This window comes from Corvus kubaryi, unplaced genomic scaffold (genome assembly GCF_017639235.1).
Source record: "Corvus kubaryi isolate FWS band 111438036 unplaced genomic scaffold, C.kubaryi_AGA036_p1.0 37308, whole genome shotgun sequence".
In the NCBI taxonomy this organism is placed as follows: domain Eukaryota; kingdom Metazoa; phylum Chordata; class Aves; order Passeriformes; family Corvidae; genus Corvus; species Corvus kubaryi.
In genome coordinates this window covers 517567-536581 of record NW_024581096.1, presented here as the reverse complement: position 1 = coordinate 536581, position 19015 = coordinate 517567, and the positions used below count along the sequence as shown (strand labels likewise).

At 40.4% G+C, this 19015-nt stretch overlaps 1 protein-coding gene across 11 annotated transcripts in view; it reads right to left on the bottom strand.

The window, feature by feature from the left end:
• Window positions 1–19015, bottom strand: part of DYM (dymeclin) — a 208001-nt gene that overhangs the window by 151186 nt on the left and 37800 nt on the right. For all 11 annotated transcript variants that reach the window (XM_042028189.1, XM_042028179.1, XM_042028181.1 and 8 more), the window contains 2 exons: window positions 14662–14787; window positions 12444–12586 (listed from right to left, as the gene is read on the bottom strand). In XM_042028189.1, the coding sequence (XP_041884123.1) occupies window positions 12444–12586; window positions 14662–14787 (269 nt within the window). The remainder of the gene's footprint in view (window positions 1–12443; window positions 12587–14661; window positions 14788–19015) is intronic.

Here is a 19015-nt window from a genome sequence, read left to right as displayed (position 1 = left end):
GTGTCCAAGGCCAGGCTGGATGGGACTTGGAGCAACCTGGGATAGTGGAAGGTGTCCCTGCCTATGGCAGGGGGTGGCACTGGATGAGATTTAAGGTCTCTTCCAACACAAACGACTCTATGATTCTGGGATTTTATTATTAATGGCAGTCCTGGGGGTTTGCTCTATTTCCAAAGAATGGTATAGATCCTGATATGTTTACACAAAACCTTCAGAAGTATTCAGAGAATAATCTAAGACCAGCTTATGCACTTAGAAAAAAAGACTCTTTAGACATGCAGCCTCTAGTAAAATTTGTGTTTAAGAGCTTTACCAGTCCCAAAGAAAAGTTTGCAAACCTGACAACTGCAATACAGGATCTTCCTTGAGAGCACAGAGAAAATAAAACAATGAAGATGGTCCTCAACAAATGCCTCACTTCTCTCTTATTTTACTGGCTAATCCCTTTCCCCACTTTTTTTGAATCTCACTACATGAAGCAATTATGTAAAAAAGCACTACAGGCAGCTATTACATGGTTGGTACAGTAAGAACCAGTTGTGAAAGAGCTATTTCTTGCCTGCAAAGTCCTAGCTCATTTAAGCCCTAATTCAGATCTGCTGAAAACTAGTTTGTTTTAAAGGCTTAAACAAATCTATAAATCCACCTTTCCCCAAAGGTTCAAACCTAGCTGTATGACAGATATCACAGAATGATTTGTGTTGGAAGGCACCTTAAAGACCAGTTCATGCCACCCTCCTGACATATTTTGTGTGAACTAAGACCAACAGGAAAGTAAAAACTCTCTGTTCAGGCTGAGAGTACAGGCCCATGTGTTTATCAGCTACAGAGTCTCATACTGCTGAGCAAAAATCCAAAATATTAGCTGGAATGGTATGAAATTCAGTCTTTTAGCAATTACAAGGAATTATTCCAGAGTTAGACTCATTCTGAAATTTTTCATTTAGACAGAAAATATTATCCTGTTCCTGACCACAATTCTCTTATGAAACCTAGTTTTAAATTTATTACCTACCCAATTCAGCACAAGAGTGACAAGGTCTCAACTCTGTCATTATTAATATCCACAAAAGGAATACAGGGTTTGGATCCCAGCCAAGGAAAATCTGTCCATTGTACTGCAGCATTTCTACCAGTAACAGTCTACCTCAAACCTCACAAATGTTCAGAAAGAAGGGGGAAAGAGAGCAGTGCTCGGCACAAAGGAAGAAATGCTATCTAGAGATCTAGAAAGGCCAAATATGAAAGCATTTGCTTAACGTGCTAAATAGAAATAATGTGCAGGAGCCTGTCAGACCACTTGCTCTCCACTTGTCACAAGCAAGCCCCTAATGATATTCTAACGAAGGAAGTTTTTTATCATTAACTCTTGGATATTCATTCACATCAGGAATGGGTTTACATCACAACAGTAATTTACATATAAGAGCCTTCATGTCAGCCAGCCAAGTAATCCCTGGGTTAGAGATGTCAGAGTCATCCTCCTACCTACAGCTACTCCACCTTCCCAGCTCCACAACATCCCCATTCATTGTCTTACATGACAGAAACAGAAGATGGAAAGGACCAGGAGACAATATGGGAAACTCAGGCAATAAGGGATTTGCTTCTGCGTCTGCCTCTCATCTATCTAGTCTTTCCCTTTACTTTACACAGCTCTTAAGTATACAATACTTAGTTTTGTTAAACTCCAATATTTGTTGATGAAAGATAAAATGAATAAAGTTGCATTCCAGCTATGGTGCTGGTAACATTTCTTCCCTCTTGCTCCAGCTCTTCACCCAGTCAGCAGCTGAGTCTGCACAAACGCAGAACATCACTTCTGTCTAAGCCACGTCCCCTCACCTGTGACAGTCACCATCAACCAGACATTAACTGACAGAGCTTGGCAGCAGCATGGCTCTGGGCTTCATGTATATTCAAAATCCAAATAAAAATCTAATTACTTAGAAGCAAGCAAAAATTCACACTTTCCTATAAGGATAATAATTGAATTTCCATGTCATGCAGAAATTTATTTTTCAATAATGGAAATCCATTCTTTTCAACCAGGATGTCTATTCCTAGGTGCCACATTCTTTTCTTGTTAATAGTATTTTTCTTTCCCCAAAGTGAGTCACTCTGGAAAATGCCATTCGCTTGAAAGAGAAAAATTGACAAACAACCCCAACTGTCACAAAAATGAATGTTCATGCTCAGTGCTACAACTACCACATACCAATAACTTAAACCTCAATCACGAAAGTACCAAATTACTCAACAATAGTAACTGGCCTCAGGACAAGGAAATAAAACTTAAATCTGCAACTGTGAAAATAGTTCCTACTAATACACTGCGAAGCACATGATCTGTTTGGCTTTGCTCTGCTTTGGCTGGGAAGTCTTTCGCAGAAAGACGGAAAAAGTTTTTGATGGCTTATTCAAAAGGAAAAATAGCCATTTATCAGGTTATGTAAAAATCTCATACTTGTGTTGGAAACTACAGTTTGGCAGAACACATTCAATTACCACTGGGTCTTCTAGAACATTAGGTAAAAAATAACGATGGTATAATCGCATTAAGGGTTTGTCTTTGTTGGTTTAAGACAAAGATTTTAGTCAAAGGCCTCATTAAATCTTAGCTCATTCTGTGCAGAGCTTAGCTCCTCCGTGAGTCTAGAAAAACAAGGAAGTACAACTATAATCCATAGAAATAAAAGAAAGATGGAAAGACTTCCAAGGTTTTTCATGCTTAAAAGTAGAGGAACATTTTCCCTTCTTGAATAAAAATTATTCATTAGAAACTACACCTGTCAAAATGAAATTATTTGTGAAATCAACTCTCAAAATCAAACACTTCAGTCCATACAGGCAATACTGCAAATATGTGCTCTTAAGAACATACCCAACAAGGCTCCAGGGAAAACATACTCTGAGCCACATCCAGATGGTGTGTGGCTCCAGTGAGGTTGTAGTACCTCAAAATTACAAAATTAATTACAGCCAGGATTTTCACAGTGTTTCCTCCTATCACAGGATGGTTTGGATTGGAAATGACCTTAAAGCTTCTCTCATTCCATCCCTCTGCCACAGGAGGGGACACCCTCCACTAGACCAGGCTGCTCCAAACCCCATTCAGCCTGACCTTGAACACTTCCAGGGATGGGACTTCTCTTATCCTTCAAAATATTTTTGTCTCGCATTCTGCAAATTCAATGTATTCTTTGCATACTGACCACAATAAAAAAATGCAAACAACTGAATTTAAAACAAGGTTGCACGGGAAAATAAAAGCACAGTTTTATGATCTGAGTCAAGGACCAAAGCTGCTGTACACATCCTCAAGACTGCAATTTTGAACTGCAAATGTACACACAAATGCACACAAATATTTTCATTACAGATTAAAAAGAGTCAAGTGTTGATCTGACTCTGAGTTTTGGCGCCGGTCAAAGTTTTGCTTTCACAACACACTTTTGTTTTTCTTCATTTCCCTCAGAGATACAGCAAAACCTACCACAGTCACCATCTCCTAAAAGCACAGTATTCCTTTGCACCATGCATATTCAAAAGCCAGGATGACAATTTCTACTTGCATTAATGACTTTTTCATAGAAGCAGTTAATTACCCCTCTCCTTCTGGACAGGCGCTTAGCACTGGCAAGACAGGTACCACTTCCTGCAAGGAATATTCTTGTCTCGTAAGTACTACTACTAAATAAGAGTTCATCTGCAGGCTCCTTAGGTAAACTATTCTTTATATTTAAGCACTGCAGCTGAGTAGACTAACATCACAGATTAAAGCTTCTCCCGTGACAAAATTATTGAAAGGCAAATAAAACTGTTTCAGAACTTGAACTAATTTGATCGTGACACAGAACTTCTGTATCTGAAATGTGCCACTCCTACCACAAGTCCATTCTGCGCTCGACAAAATTGGTATCATATGAATAAACTCTTTTACTTTGTACATGTCAAAAAGTTTACCAGATTTCAGGAGTTATTTGGGTTAAAATACAGATTTTCCTTGCAGATGCACTAAAAAAAAAATCCATTATCATTTATTTTGGGGAAGGAGCAGAAGCTAAAGGTGAAAGGGAACAGGGAACTAAACAGAAAGTACAGAGACACCCTTTCCTCTACCCTTGCTTTACCTACAATGCATCAATAATAAAATAAATATAAAATCTTAAAGAAAAAATGCAAAATAACATGATAGCTTCACAGAACTGGTACTCCAGTAGCCTCCTGGAGAAAACAAACCACCCAGAAAATGGAGCTACCTAGCTAATCCATATCTCCAGACAGGCAGTGCACAGCATCGCCTTTTCATTCCTTTAGTCTTTACACACACGACCAATCAATAAAACCACAAAATTTAACTATTAAAAGGAGCTTCACACATCAGGCAATGCAACTCCCCTGCTCTGCTGAGCATGGACAATGGTTAAAATGAGTGATCTGATGTCTGAATACTCCCACTCCAAAACATGGCACAGACATCTGGCAGGACAATGAAAGGGAAACAGTTAATGTGTTATTCAGTAACATGTAATTTATTAACAAATGCAGCTTCGGATGGATTTAATCCATGAGCAGACCTGAAAAACAATTTTTAAGAAAGAACAATATAAAGCCAAAGAATTTGTTGTGCTTTATCAATGTTCCGCTTCCCAACTTGAAATGCATCTCAGTTTGTCTTATCCATTCACTTTCCAACCCATCCAGAGCACTTGTCAGTTATCACACATGAAGTTTAAATTTTTCATAACACGGCATCAGTGCATCTGGAACCGAACAGATCATCCTTTTTCCAGACCAATCCAACCACTTTAATGAGAAATTGTGCAGCTAAACACAACAAGCCTGACCAGTTTAGTGCAGATATTTTCAAAATCATTAATAATAAATCCCTTATGGAGTTATAAGTTATAGGTGTTATTTTAATATCCCATATTAGTGCAAAAAACCCCAATCCTTTGAGTTGTTAACGCTACAAAGTCTGTATCTGCCATCCAGAAGGAGGACCATCTAGAACTTCAAGATCATAAAACTCTAGAATGGTTTGGGTTGGAAAGGACCTTAAAGCTCATCCAGTCCCACTCCCTGCCATGGACAGGGACATCTTCCACTATCCCAGGTTGCTCCAATGCCCCTCCAACCTGGTCTTGGACACTGCCAGGGATCCAGGGGCAGCCACAGCTGCTCTGGGCACCCTGGGCCAGGGCCTGCCCACCCTCCCAGACAGCAATTCCTTCCCAAGATCCCATCCAGCCCTGCCCTCTGGCACTGGGAAGCCATTCCCTGGCTCCTGTCCCTCCATGCCTTGGCCCCAGTCCCTCTGCAGCTCTCCTGGAGCCCCTTGAGGCCCTGCCAGGGGCTCTGAGCTCTCCCTGGAGCCTTCTCTTGTGCAGCTGAACACCCCCAGCTGTCCCAGGCTGGCTGCAGAGCAGAGGGGCTCCAGCCCTGGAGCATCTCGGTGGCCTCCTCTGGACTGGCTGCAGCAGCTCCAGGTCCTTGTGCTGTTGTTCCCCAGGGCTGGGGCAGCTCTGCAGGTGGGGTCTCACCTGATCACAGCATCTGTTAACACTGTACAAGAAGCACAGCAGCCTATGGGGAGAAGGTACTGAACCTTGAATTCACAGATTTTGGACTGTTTCTTAGGCAGCATGGATGGTCAAGCATCTTTATAATTTGAAATGCGCTCAAAAATGAACTGAAAAAACACTGGTGTTTATTAAAGCCTTTTCACAGTTATTGCTAAAATAAAGATTAGGTAGGAAATGAACACTCTTGTTGACATTGGATGATAAGGTGAAGAGTTATGGATTCCTTACCATCCTTATCATTACTAATTGAAATTTATAGGACTTCACGAAAAAGTTGAGTATAACTGGTTTTTTTGCTTGAGTTTGTTTTTTTACATAGCTGACTATTGACATTCTCTCTAATTATAAACATTGTCTTTATCTCAATTTCAATTTCCATTATTCTCTGGAACTAAGAATTTGGAAAGCAAGAAATACCTCCTTTTCAGCTATATAAAATTCCGTTTTTCTAGCCCTAATCCTTGCAAAATACCAACTTTTAAAACTTTGTTACAATATATCAGCTTGCCTCTTGGTTTCCTTTAATAAGCAATTTCCCCATAAGAATTAAAAAAAAATCATTTCTGACCCAATAGGTTTTCTCTTCTCTTTTATACTGGGTTATTTGAAGCTGCTCAGGTTTTGGAATATCAGGATAAATGTCAGGGAGATAAATCACCCGCACACCTCGTGAAACTTGCTGCAGCGGTCCCAGTAAACAAGCTGAAGCATATGGTTACAATTAGGGTTTGTATGACCACAGAAATCAGAAGCTCTAGTCATGAACCACAGCCTCGATGTGCTGTGCACTGATGGTCCCTGCTCCAAACAGCTGACAGGCTACAGAGAGCTACAGCACAGCTCCCAGCACACCACAAGCCTGTGCAGCGTCAGGTAGACATCACAGAAAAGAGGCTTTACAGATTTCAAAAACACATAAGCCTCCAGAATGTTAAGCATGAAAAATTCTGTCACTGTCACAAGGGTGGAGTGGTGGCAGCCAAGGGTCCCCAGGAGCATCAGCCTCTCCAAATGAAAGAAAAAAACATACAGTTTCACAGACTCTCAGAATGGGTAAGGACAGAAGGGATGGCAGTGGATCATCTGGTCCCAGCTCCCTCCTAGAGCAGGGTCATCCCAGAGCAATGGTACAGAATTGTGTCCAGACGGGTCTGGAATATCCCCAGTGAGGGAGGCTCCACACCCGCTCTGGTCCGTTTCAGGGCTCAGTCACTGCGCAGAGCAGTTCTTCCTCATGTCCAGGTGGAACTTCCTGGGCATCAGTTCCTCTGGTGCCATTGCTGAGTCCCACAGAGCAGAGCCTGATCCATGCCCTGACACCACCCTGCACATACTGATGAGACTCATCAAAGTCAATGGAAGATTTTTAAAATTATCAAGCCCAGGAAATAATGGTACAAATTACTCTTCTGGGAAAGAATGCTTTGCTGTCACTACCATCAGTGTATGTGCAAAGAGCAGAGTTCACAGAACAAAGCCCATGCTACCTGTGCAGCTAGTTCTGATTAATGGTGGTTAACCATCAAAAACATGTTGGTGAAGCTAACAGGACTGATCAACAATTTAATGGAATCTCAGGATAGCTTGAGTTGGAAGGGACCTTAAAGATCACCTCATTCCAAACCCCTGCCATGGGCAGGGACATCTCTCACTTAACCTCCAAGCACCGTCCAATCTGGCCTTGGACACTGCCAGGGATCCAGGGGCAGCCACAGCTGCTCTGGGCACCCTGGGCCAGGGCCTGCCCACCCTCCCAGACAGCAATTCCTTCCCAAGATCCCATCCAGCCCTGCCCTCTGGCACTGGGAAGCCATTCCCTGGCTCCTGTCCCTCCAGGCCTTGTCCCCAGTCCCTATGCAGCTCTCCTGGAGCCCCTTTAGGCCCTGCCAGGGGCTCTGAGCTCTCCCTGGAGCCTTCTCTTGTGCAGCTGAACACCCCCAGCTGTCCCAGGCTGGCTCCAGAGCAGAGGGGCTCCAGCCCTGGGAGCATCATTATTTCTTAATTATACTGCAACTGTTCTGGTTTCAGATCCTTGTCATTCAAAGTCCCAAGAACTTGGTGGAACTGGGGTCAAATGTCACCAGAAGTGCTATTGCTGTATAATCATTCTATACTCTCACATCATTCAAATACATGAAGATGAATTAGATTTCAAGAAACAGAACATACACAATACAGTGCATGTCAAAGGAAGTGTCTAAGAGCTTGATAGTGAATACATCTCTGGCCTGCAGAGATTCCTATCAGACACAATGTATTTCTGTACTAATGTGATTAAGGCAGAAGGCGAGTTTTTGTCATGAAAACATGAGAACTCTCAAAGGGGACACTGAGGCACTGCTCAGGCAGCAGCTCAACCTAATTTCAGACCAGCTTCTGTGGTCCTTATAGCACCCAAGCACAGATTTTGGGCAGGATGAAGCCACTCTGGTACCAGTTTGCTGTGCAGCCCTTGCAGATTGCCCCTGCCACAGCTACACAACCAGTAACACTCAGCTACTTATTCTCAAAGTACCTGTGCTTGAACTGCAGCTGCACACTTTGCTCTGTGTCAGGCACATCTTCAGGGGAACTAAGAGAAAGGTTAAAGATCTGGAAACTACCTCCATCTTCCCATTCAGACAGGTGAAAATATCACAGTTACAGCGTCAAGAGGATGACACTTACAGACTGTAAGCAAGAAGGAACACAAACAGACAGAACTGGGAAAGAAAGCTCAAATGTACATTTCCATTGTGGAGGGCATGAACAGGCAATTAAGCATTGACTAAGCATCACAGATAGACACCAGATCTGTGACACATCACGAAAAGGATCTGGCAGGTAGAAGCAAGCAGAGTGAAGCATTTGTTAGCAGAAATAAAGGTTGGTGAAATCGTAAGAAATAACAGATACTTTGTTAGTACCTTTTTGTGTCTCTCTTCTTTGATATATTTTAATGTAGATATTACAAATCTGGCTACATAAAGTTGAAGAGGAAAAAGATATTAACATAAAACACTAAATATTAATAAATAGTTTTCTTGTAAAGTTAAAAATTACCATGAAGATGCTTCTATTAACCAGAAAGTAGCACAAAAAAAAAAGATAAGCTATATTGTATATACTGTACATAAATCCCAGATGTACAACATCCTATGCTGAACAGCATAACGCACAGTAAAGCAGGTATTTGCCTGATATAAAGTCATTAATGGCCAGGAATGTTTGTCTAGTTCCGACCAAAGAGTACAGACATGAGAAAAAAAGCCATCACTGACCACTACACACTGAATTCTGCAATTTCTATTAATGCTACAACAGTACATTTGTGTGGCAGATTAGTTATGATGAGGACTTAGGTGATTAATGAAGCTGAATCTGGTTACTGACTCTGCTTCAGCTCCTTACAGATACAGCATTGTACCCCTCACATCTATAAACACCCAAACAGCACAAGCCACGTCAATTAGATCCCACTGTTGCAGTAACTCCTTACTTCTGCCAGATGCATTAGTGTCTGGGATTGTTTTTAACAGCAAAGTATAAACTGGATCAACTATTTCAAAGGAAAACATTTAAACTGACTTATTTTTCAATAGCCTTGAATAGCACTATCATTTCTCTGTCTTAGCACATCATCTGCTTGGCAGTTCCTCACTCTAACAAGGATTTTATTTTGCAAACAATAAAATGACTAATTAAAAAAAAATTGCTTGTCCACAAAAAGTTGTCTCAACTTAGTTGACTGTAGACTATGAATTGGCAAATGTTAATAAATCTCAAGAAAAAAGAAGAGGGCACTTAGAGCCAACAAAAAAACTTGGGTTTGATGGTAAGTTGGTTCAATGTGCTTTGTGAACCAAGAATAATTAATTTCTAGTTTCCAATAAATGAGTTTCTAATATCTAAACTCTCCTTCCATGCATATTGATGTCATTTATGCTTCACAACACTGCCCCAGATCTAGCGGCACTTTACAATTACTTTGCACACCTACTGAAAGACCACAAAGACAAAGCAAAGTTGACTCAGTAGAGAAAAATCTCCTTTATGAAGTTACAAAAACAAATACCATTATTTTTCCCCTCCTTCCAAAACCACCATTGTTTCTTTAATTATCGGAGCATAACAGAATTGGCAGGACAATCCAATCCAGGTATTTTATATCCAGGATGGAGAAAGGTCCTTGCACAGAGGCAACTTGGATCCAGTCAGAGGCCAAACCAACAAGTAATTGGTGTGAGGATGTTGGCTGTGTGGTTTCAGAGCTAAGGAAGCTCATGAGAGGAAGAAAAACAGGCTACAAAGGATGAAAAGCAGGAGAAGGTTAACTGTGGGAAAGGGTAAAATTCTGCTCATATTGTGTATAATTATCACTCCTGCTGAATCACAAGGAAGGAAAAGGAGGGTGGTTCTTAAATACGGTGCTTGTAAGAGTTTGTTGATCTCCTGCCGCAGTGCAAGTGACTACAAAACATGAATAACATTATACATGATCATGCAGATGACAGTGGTATCAAGTTAAATAATTAACAAGTATAATAATTATTTTAGGCCTCAAAATTTCATACTGAAAATAATTTTTTTTTTAAACCAGGCTCCTATCTCCTTTCATCCCAAATAGATTATATTTAGACTACTTCAGTAAACTTACTTTAAGCATTATGGAGGTATTTAAAAGGGACTGAGCAACACAGAAGTGAGTTTTCAATTCTTCCATTCTTTTTTCAATCTCTCTTATGTAAAGATTACAAAACACACAAAAGTAATACAATACAGAAATCAAATCAAAGTTTTCCACAGCTGTTCATTGTTTAAAATTCACTTCTGTTTCCTAACAGATTATCAACTCGTGTTGCTGCATTTTCATTTGTGCTGCACTCTACCCATGTACCTGATGCTACACGAACCAAAGTACTGATTTGCTAAGAGTTAATTCAGAGATAAGATAGGCAATTATGCCATTTACTCCACAATCCTACCGTGTCCAAGTTTCACCTATAGTCCAACATCATATATAGGCAAATAATTTTTAAAAAACTTTCAACCAACCATCTGGGCATGGATAGAAAAAACATTTATATTTTCTAACAAGATGTGGTACTTCTTTTTTCCCTTTTCACAGGCAGGAAATTAGAAAGCTCTTTAAAAAGGCTCCTCTTCTTAAAGCTTTAAATGAAGACACTTAATTTGCTGGGCAAAGAGATGGCACCTCAGGTACTCATGAAAGAAGCAAGAAAACAAGCGTAGGCGTTTGCCAAGGTAGTTGCTAAGGGAATGGTTCAAGAGGAGTGAAGGAGGTGGGAGTGTAGGAAGAGACAAGAACAGATGTAGGCTGAAATTTTAAGACTTTGCATTAAGAAATGGAAACTTGATATACAACAAGTAAAAAGTCATGGGGGATACGATGTGAGAAGTGTTACAGAAGGAGGCTGGAGTGGTGGCAATATGGATGGATTTCCAAATCAGTCAAGTAACCAGAAGAGGGGAAGAAGTGTTTTGCCTGTGGCTGCACTGAGGCAGAAAGACACTAGAGAGATCAGAACTAGTAATAACATAAATAACAGCAATTATTCAGGTAATAACAGGTACTAAAATATGCAGTAAGAACTGCAAAACTACAAACCAGATACTGAAAACTGCTTTAGAAAAACATGTTAAGAGCAATATCCCTTTGCAATTGAAATGAAGGAAAAGAATATACCTGACGGGACTCGAATAAAGGAACTGTAAGGAACAATTTAATTAATCTGGCGCGTGTGTAAGTGAATTGCGAACCAAGGCACTACTTCGTGCTGGGTTTATGTCAGGGACACAACCCAGGCGCGGCCGCGGCGGGTGTTACCCGGAGCGCAGAAGGAGCTGAGCGCAGCAGCTGTGCGCTTTTACTGCCGCCGTGAGGAGAGACGCGGGCACTGCCACCGACTGCAAATCCTGGCAGACCCCTTGCGGCCCGAACTTTAATATTCCCTCAGGAGGCTGCCAGTGAATGGATTTCACAAAAGAGCTAAATAAATAGTATCGGTTTTAACAGCAACTGACTTGCAAAGTGTTCTCCAGTTTATCGGGGAGAAACAAAATAATATCTACCTTTGCTGTTAGCACTGTATTATGTTTTATTCTTGTTTGGTGGAAAAGAAAAAACCTCTAAGACGGATTTTTATATACCAGTAAAACACATCTGGTGTGGGGAAGGGAGCAGCCACCAACCAAAACAGAGTATATAGTAAAATAAAAATGAGAAACCTTTTTCTGAACAACAAATGGCATCAAGTCTTTGCTATTCTTCAGGTGGTATTTCTCTACAGAAAACAGTCCACATGGGAAAGGTCAGAATCTAGTCACACTAATCAGGAAAAAACATTAGTCAACTTACTGGGAAAGGCACACTATGTTACAAAAATTCCTATCTAGGTTGCTCCCTTACTTCAAAGAACCCTCCTGGGACGGACCCCGTGAGACCACCTAGCCCAACCTTTTGCTCAAGCAGAGCCACAGAGCATGTCACCATATCCACTGAGTTATTGTAAAGAATAAAATATGCACATAAAACTATTTCTTACAACATTTTAAGTAATTTGAAGTATGTGATTCATCAAATAGGGCACTAGTTGGTTGGTTGAGGGTTTTTTAATGTGTCAATAAAAAAAACCAGGGACTACGTGATACTTTTACCATCTGCTGTCCTGCAGGTATAATTGCTTCAGATTCTAACACATCCCAAGATGGGCCATGCAGGCCTGTGGATAGCTTTTTTACACCAGTGTCACTTGCTGAAAAAGAAATGGGCTACAGGTGTGTCTGCAGGAGAGGGCACACAGAAGGCAATACTTCATACGGTCTGAAGTACAATTTATAGAAAATCAGACTCACTTGCCACCCCAGATGCAATTCCATAGAGCAGTCCTCCTCCATCTGTTTGCTGCTGAAAAGCATGGGTCCCTGGAGGAGGGCTTCTCTCTTGTCTAATGAAATTATATAGCAACGTTTTCACAAGTCTGCTGGTGTATGGGAGACTGGAAAGAAAAAAAAAACAAAACAGCTTTAGTTGACTCACAACTCACAAAAATTGGCACAACAAAGTCCAGGTAAGGTACAAAGGCTAGTGTTTGGCATTAAACACAGCCAGTAACTCTCCCAGAGCTGACCAGACTGGAAAGGGAAAGAACACCAAGGTCTTGCCCATGCAAAGCTGCCCAGACTTCAGAAGGGGTCTGCAGGAGCATCTTCCACAGCAGAATCATGGAAACTGCCTTTTGGTTTTTGTTTTTTCAATACTACTTTTAAGTAAACCAGTTAGTTTGTAGAATCCTTGTATTCACTTACCTCAAGACACAACTGGAAAAATATTTATGCAATGGAAAGAAACACTTTATTTGTTCAGTTTTTACTCCATGCTCTGGTTACACAGAACAGGTAACAACAGCATCTCTCCATACCCAACCAGTCTTAAATGCCTTTTCACACCTCAAGGATTCCACAACTCTATGAATTTCCAAAGATCAATGAAACAACGGACATCATTTCAGTGAATCTGAAAAATGCCTGTAGAATTTGTTGGGTTTAACTGAAAAGTTACAGTATTTACAAAATGGAGTAGCATTTCCACAGAAACAAAGAGCTGGTTCCCATCCCCATCTGATTTAGAGCTGAAAAGACAGGAGCTCTGTTACGATGTACTCTCTAACCATCTGCAGAAGCCCAGAAGGTAAGGGGTTAATGTGCATGTCCCAAACACCGATAGCTGGATGGTGTGGAGCCAACCAAGGATTTTTGGGAATAACAGCCAAGGATTGTTGGCAAAAACACACATGAGAAAGACCACGATGTGGCTGGAGAAGGGGCCTTATGGAGGAAGGGCAGCTTTTCTGGGATAAACCCCCTGGTTGTGGCTCCTGCAGAAAAGCACAGCCTGGCTCAGCGCAGGCGCCGGGGTGAGGCTGAGAAGGGCCAGGGACCATAGGGGCAAACAAGACCATCCAAGACCCCAAAGCCTCCAACCCATTTCCAGAAAGGTCTGAAAGAACTGACTGTGAATGAGAACTGATTTGCACAAAAAGTGAGAAATGTCTCTCCAGGGAGGGGAAGCCTCAAAGGTGCCCCAAAAAGCCCAAGGCCCCAGGACCCATCAGCTCGATCAACACTGGAGCCAGGGCTGGTGATCTCTCTCTTTTTCCTTCTTTTCTCTCCCTTTCTTTGATCCAGTTCTCTCTCTCTCTCTCTCTGTGTCCCTCTCTTTCTCCCTTTTCACTGCCCCCCCCCTTTATCCAAACCCCACTGTACTTACCCTGGGATATCAGGGACAAACACACTGTTTTCCATGCCGAATGTGTAATTTACTAATAGAACTTTGCAGACCCTCTGACTTTTGTCATTCCTTTTGATCATGAGCATCTACAAATCCTGGGTGCCCCCTTCTCCTTACGGTGGGACATCACACCAGTACCCTCCAGCTGTTCACACTGCTCTCAATTCCCAGTCACCAAATTCCCACATCTCTCTCCAGAGGCCGGGCACCTCCTACTCCCAAATCAGACCTCTTAGACCACATATGAACTCTTCCCCCAAATATTCCCCATTTTCCCCCAAACCCTCAATTCCTTCAGTCCAAAGACTGAAGTACCAGGACACCCCACAAATCCTGACGCTCTGGCTCCATCCTGCTGCTGTTTTGGGCTGAAGTCTGCCCTGTGCTCCGTCTTCAACTTTCCAAGGCCTGCTACTTATCTGCATGGCAAGAAAGCTCTAGCATTTCTGAGGGACCTGAGTTCTCTAGGCTGCAGTGCTACGAGACTCATTGCTGAATCAAAAAAACATCCTGAAAAGTAAATGCTGTTTTAAGTTAATGAAACTACCCTCAAAATACAAAAATTATTTCCAAAATAGTTTTACTGAAGACTGGGCTGTGGGATATCCACCTAAAACCCTCCAAGAGCCTTTAGAGATGTTTGCTTTTCTGTTTTCTTCCTTTTGAGCAGAACAAATTTTCTATGAACATAACATTTTGCTGCCTTCTGTTTTCAGGTACAAACAACCTAAACAAGAGACCCATTTGCTTTGCTCTTAGGCAACACCCCAGAGCAGGACATACCATCGACCATGCATCAGGTATTTGTGAATGATGCTCTCTCGCAAAATCTCTTTGTGGAATAATTGGCAGGAGAGGAACACAATGAGAGTTGTCACGGCTTCCAAAGAAATGCTGTATGTAATATCTCTGCAGAAAAAAGGGGAAAATTACAGAGATTAATCTACTGGGTTGTTTACAAGCTGATTTCCAAGAATACTTGGTAGCTTCACCTGAAGTTATACACTGTGTAGCACAGAGAGTTTCAATTGGGAACATGTAAACAACAAATTCAAGAAAACCAGAATCATTTCACACCAGAAATGGGTTGTTTTTCTTAGAAATAGGCATTTTTTTCATATGCTAAAAGACAAAACAATGTAAAAAGAAGTATTGCTCATAGAACTCAAGTTGCAATTGATATACTTCTTCCTAAAAATAATAAATATCTCTCAGAAGTGTGTCCTTTGTATCATTAAACAAAATTGTCACAAAACCATCATGCTAAGTGAGGAAATGAATGTCCACCTAGCTCCATCTGCCAGGAATGTAATACACAAATGCCAGTTCAAGTGTACAAAACGCCCAGGGTATCAGGATACCACATATATTGTTCAGTTTTAAATGGTATTTTTGAGGTAACAGGGAAGTAGAAAGTTTCAAGATATTACAGATAATCACAAAAAATGAGCTGCAATGCTTAAATACTGACAGTTCAGCAAAGTTCATTTAGCTCAGGCTGATTAGGAAAAGCTGTGCAGCAGAGTGGATGACAGGCACACTATTAAAAATACCTTGTGTTTTCTGTTCCCACCTCTGCCTATAATGACTTTGTTACAAATCTTGTTTTTAAAAGGGAGAGAAAAATGGCATTTGCCTCCTTAATCAGTAACAAACAGCAGACTTCAAGAAACCTTTTAAAACACAATGAAGTAACTTGGACATGAACCAGTATCATTCTTGCTTTCAACCAAAGACCATTTTTACGTCCTCCAAAAGGAGGAACTTCATTTGGTGCAACAGCACCATCCTGTAGTTCATTAGAAATATTGTTATTAAGTATTATTATTGTTACCACAAGTCCTTTTAATGTTTCTCCCACTGCCACTATTTAATTTCCGCAGTATGCTTCACAATCCAGTATTACTAAGTTACAACAGTTTCCCTGCAACAATTACCAAGGTTTTTTGACCTGGGACCTACTGGAAACTCAAAATCTGTTTATTATTGTCAAATGAAAATATTTAATAGTATCTCTATTTCAGATTTTTAAAAAATCAAAACACTAAAGAACAAATCAGCATCAATGCTGTTTAATCAGTGGTGCTAAGTTTTTCTTCGTTACAATGTCACCTTCCAAAAATTTTATTCTCAACAGTTAGAACAGGTATAGGCATAAAACTAAGCGCTCTTTCCAACAATGATGATTTGAGAACTACAGTGCAATCTCCTGAAGCAAAATCAGTTCACGCCAGAAAAAAATAGATTTTCACTAGTCTCAGGATCAGAGCTGGTGTGCCTCACTGAAACAGACAGGATTTTATTTAGAAGAAATCAGTCTAATTTTTAACACATTCAAATAGCTTAATATTCTCAAGTGTGCTGCCAGGTATGTTGTAAATAACATGCATTACTGTGAAGTGTGAAAAGAAGAATTTCATGCATTACAATGCACCGACAGCTTAAATTAAACTCTTCTGCAGCAGCTCCATGCCAGAGTTTCTGCAGAGAGTGCAGTTATTTACTCAAAGTCAACAGCAAACTGGAATCACAATTTCCTGGATCACAATCCACAGAACCACACCACCTCTGATACAAAAATGTTTTTAAAAGTGAAGGTTGTGCAAACTCACTGTTTTTCATTTTCTCTCACCTGATTTGAATACTTAAACCCCAAACATTTGAAGTTATGGGTCAGGAAGAGACATATCGCCTAAGTAACATTTTCCTGAAAATCATGATGTCCTTTTGAATTACTTTTACTCCCTGCGAGTTACCTGACTTTTTGCCCACTCCTGAGGAAGTTCGCCAGTGTAAATGCTGGTAATTAGATCAGGCCAGAGGTTACACTCTGATCTGGTTCCACTGCAAATTCACCTCAGCCAGAAGCAAGGTTGCACTAGGAACAGTTCCTGCTCCCTCTCCAAACCAGGGGCACTGTGCAATCCACCACCCACATGCATCCCGTCCCAAGCAAAGCAAAGAGGACTTGTATATATACATATCAATTATCGAAGGTTCAGCCACCAGCAAAAAAAAAAATTAAGAAATGTTTTTCTGTCAAAATAAAAACAACAGTTTGGAAAAACACTTTTCTGATATTACAAAAAGATATATTCAGACACTTATCATTATGACAAAGGCTGAGAATACAAGAATATTGTCTCCTACCCCAAGGTGATGAATGAAAAGGGATATAACTTCATGACATACTACAATATGCACTGGGTCACTATGCAGAGAAGAAACAAATTTTGGGGTCTAGTATACTTTTTCTCCATTTCAATTATTCATTCATTTATTTTTATAATAACTGATACAAATGGAGTAGCAAATTTGAGGAAATGTTACAAAATGATTTTGTTTTGATAAGCATCAGCATAAAATAATAAACAAAGAGGTTACTGTACTGTATTAAGTACATTTTGTGAGGAAAAAAATCTGCTTTCAATATCCTTATATAACTCTGAAAGAAAATACAAACAGAAAGGTAAATTCAAGCAGCCGCACTTAGTGAGTTATTTTCTCTCAGTTCAAAACCCAGACAGGGCACATTTAACTGTAGAAACACTCCATTCAAACTTGTAGAATCTGTTCAAATTAAATCTGCTCTGACATAAACACAACCAGGGTCCTGATATCTGGGGTAACCCCTCAGGTCCAGTCACCCTTAATTTATCAGCACAAGGATAAAGCTTCGAGCAAAATTATTTTCTCCACCAAGGGTCAAATGTACAGTTTTCTGAAACTCAAGCATTTCTAAAGGGTCACAAGAACTACCAGGAACCTCTTTCAACTTCAAAGAAAATACTGTTTGTTTATATTGAGAGACTATAGAATAGGCAGTCTTTTTTTTTTTTATTTTATTCAAAGATATCGGTCATATAGTATGACTTTACGTGGAATTTATGCTGATCTCCAACTTCCCCTGAAAACTGTTTGCTTGCAGATAAGGAGGAAACTAGAAATAATGAACTCATGTATCAATTACATGTCAAAATTATTTAGCTAGTTATTTCAGAAAGCCAGAATAACTGCATGTTGTTTTGAGCTTCTGTGGCATTTTTTTTTAGCTTCTCAAGTGTCTTACAAAACAAATAAAAAATCCACAGATAGAGCTCATGTTCTGCATAAATGGACTCCATAAAGCAATGTACCAAAACATGCAGAGGTCTTTTCTCTTTCTCCTTTTGGATTTTCTCTTTGGGGATTCATTAGTTATTCTCAATTTTTTCATCTTACTCTCTCTCTCTCTCCTTTCCACAAGGAGATATATTCCCATAGCAGGTAGACAAGCTAGCAGATACTATAGGTCTGTCTCTCAAAACATGGATCTTTCACAGGGAAAGAATCTGAGACAGACCAAAGTCTAGAAATCATGGCAGTCATTTCTCTCCTGCATTTGGGTTCTCCTTTTATCACACGTAGCTGTCCTCCTGGTATCACACTTCATATACAGTGACATCCTTGGACCGGATGGAGCAGGTCCAGGTTCTCACATGTGACAGCCAAGTTAAAACTGATTTCTGGCAACAGACCTTATACATAAACATTTTCTGTGAGGAAAAGACACATCATATCATATCTATCTGAGATTATGTTAAATTATGGATTCTTCATAGAATGAAGAGCTTCAAAATGCAAGATTCCTTGATACTAGCATAACAAATGTGTGCATGTATTTAACACGTGTTTAGTGTCTACCTTTCAATGAAAAACTGATATATCAATGGATTCCTTCCAAAAGCAAATGATGCCAGATAATTTCAATAAAAACTTTTAAATTAAACAACCAAGGAGATGTTTGAATTATAGTAATCTTTAGATAACAACTCATTAAATCAAAAGACAAAAATTAGAATCACAGAATGGTTTGGGTTGGGAGGGACCTTAAAGCTCATCCAGTCCTACCCCCTGCCATGGGCAGGGACACCTTCCACTATCCCAGGTTGCTCCAAGCCCCGTTCAGCCTGGCCTAGGACACTGCCAGAGATGGAGAGTCCACAGCCTCCAGGAAATAAATTCTGCTAAATCAGCACCATGTTCCATCTTAATCTGCTTTGTCAAGTAGGTAAGAGAGATTGTGGGCTCATCTGGGACCACTATAGCCCTGGCAATACCACTTTAAAGCAACACTGCATTTAGACTTAGAGTAGTA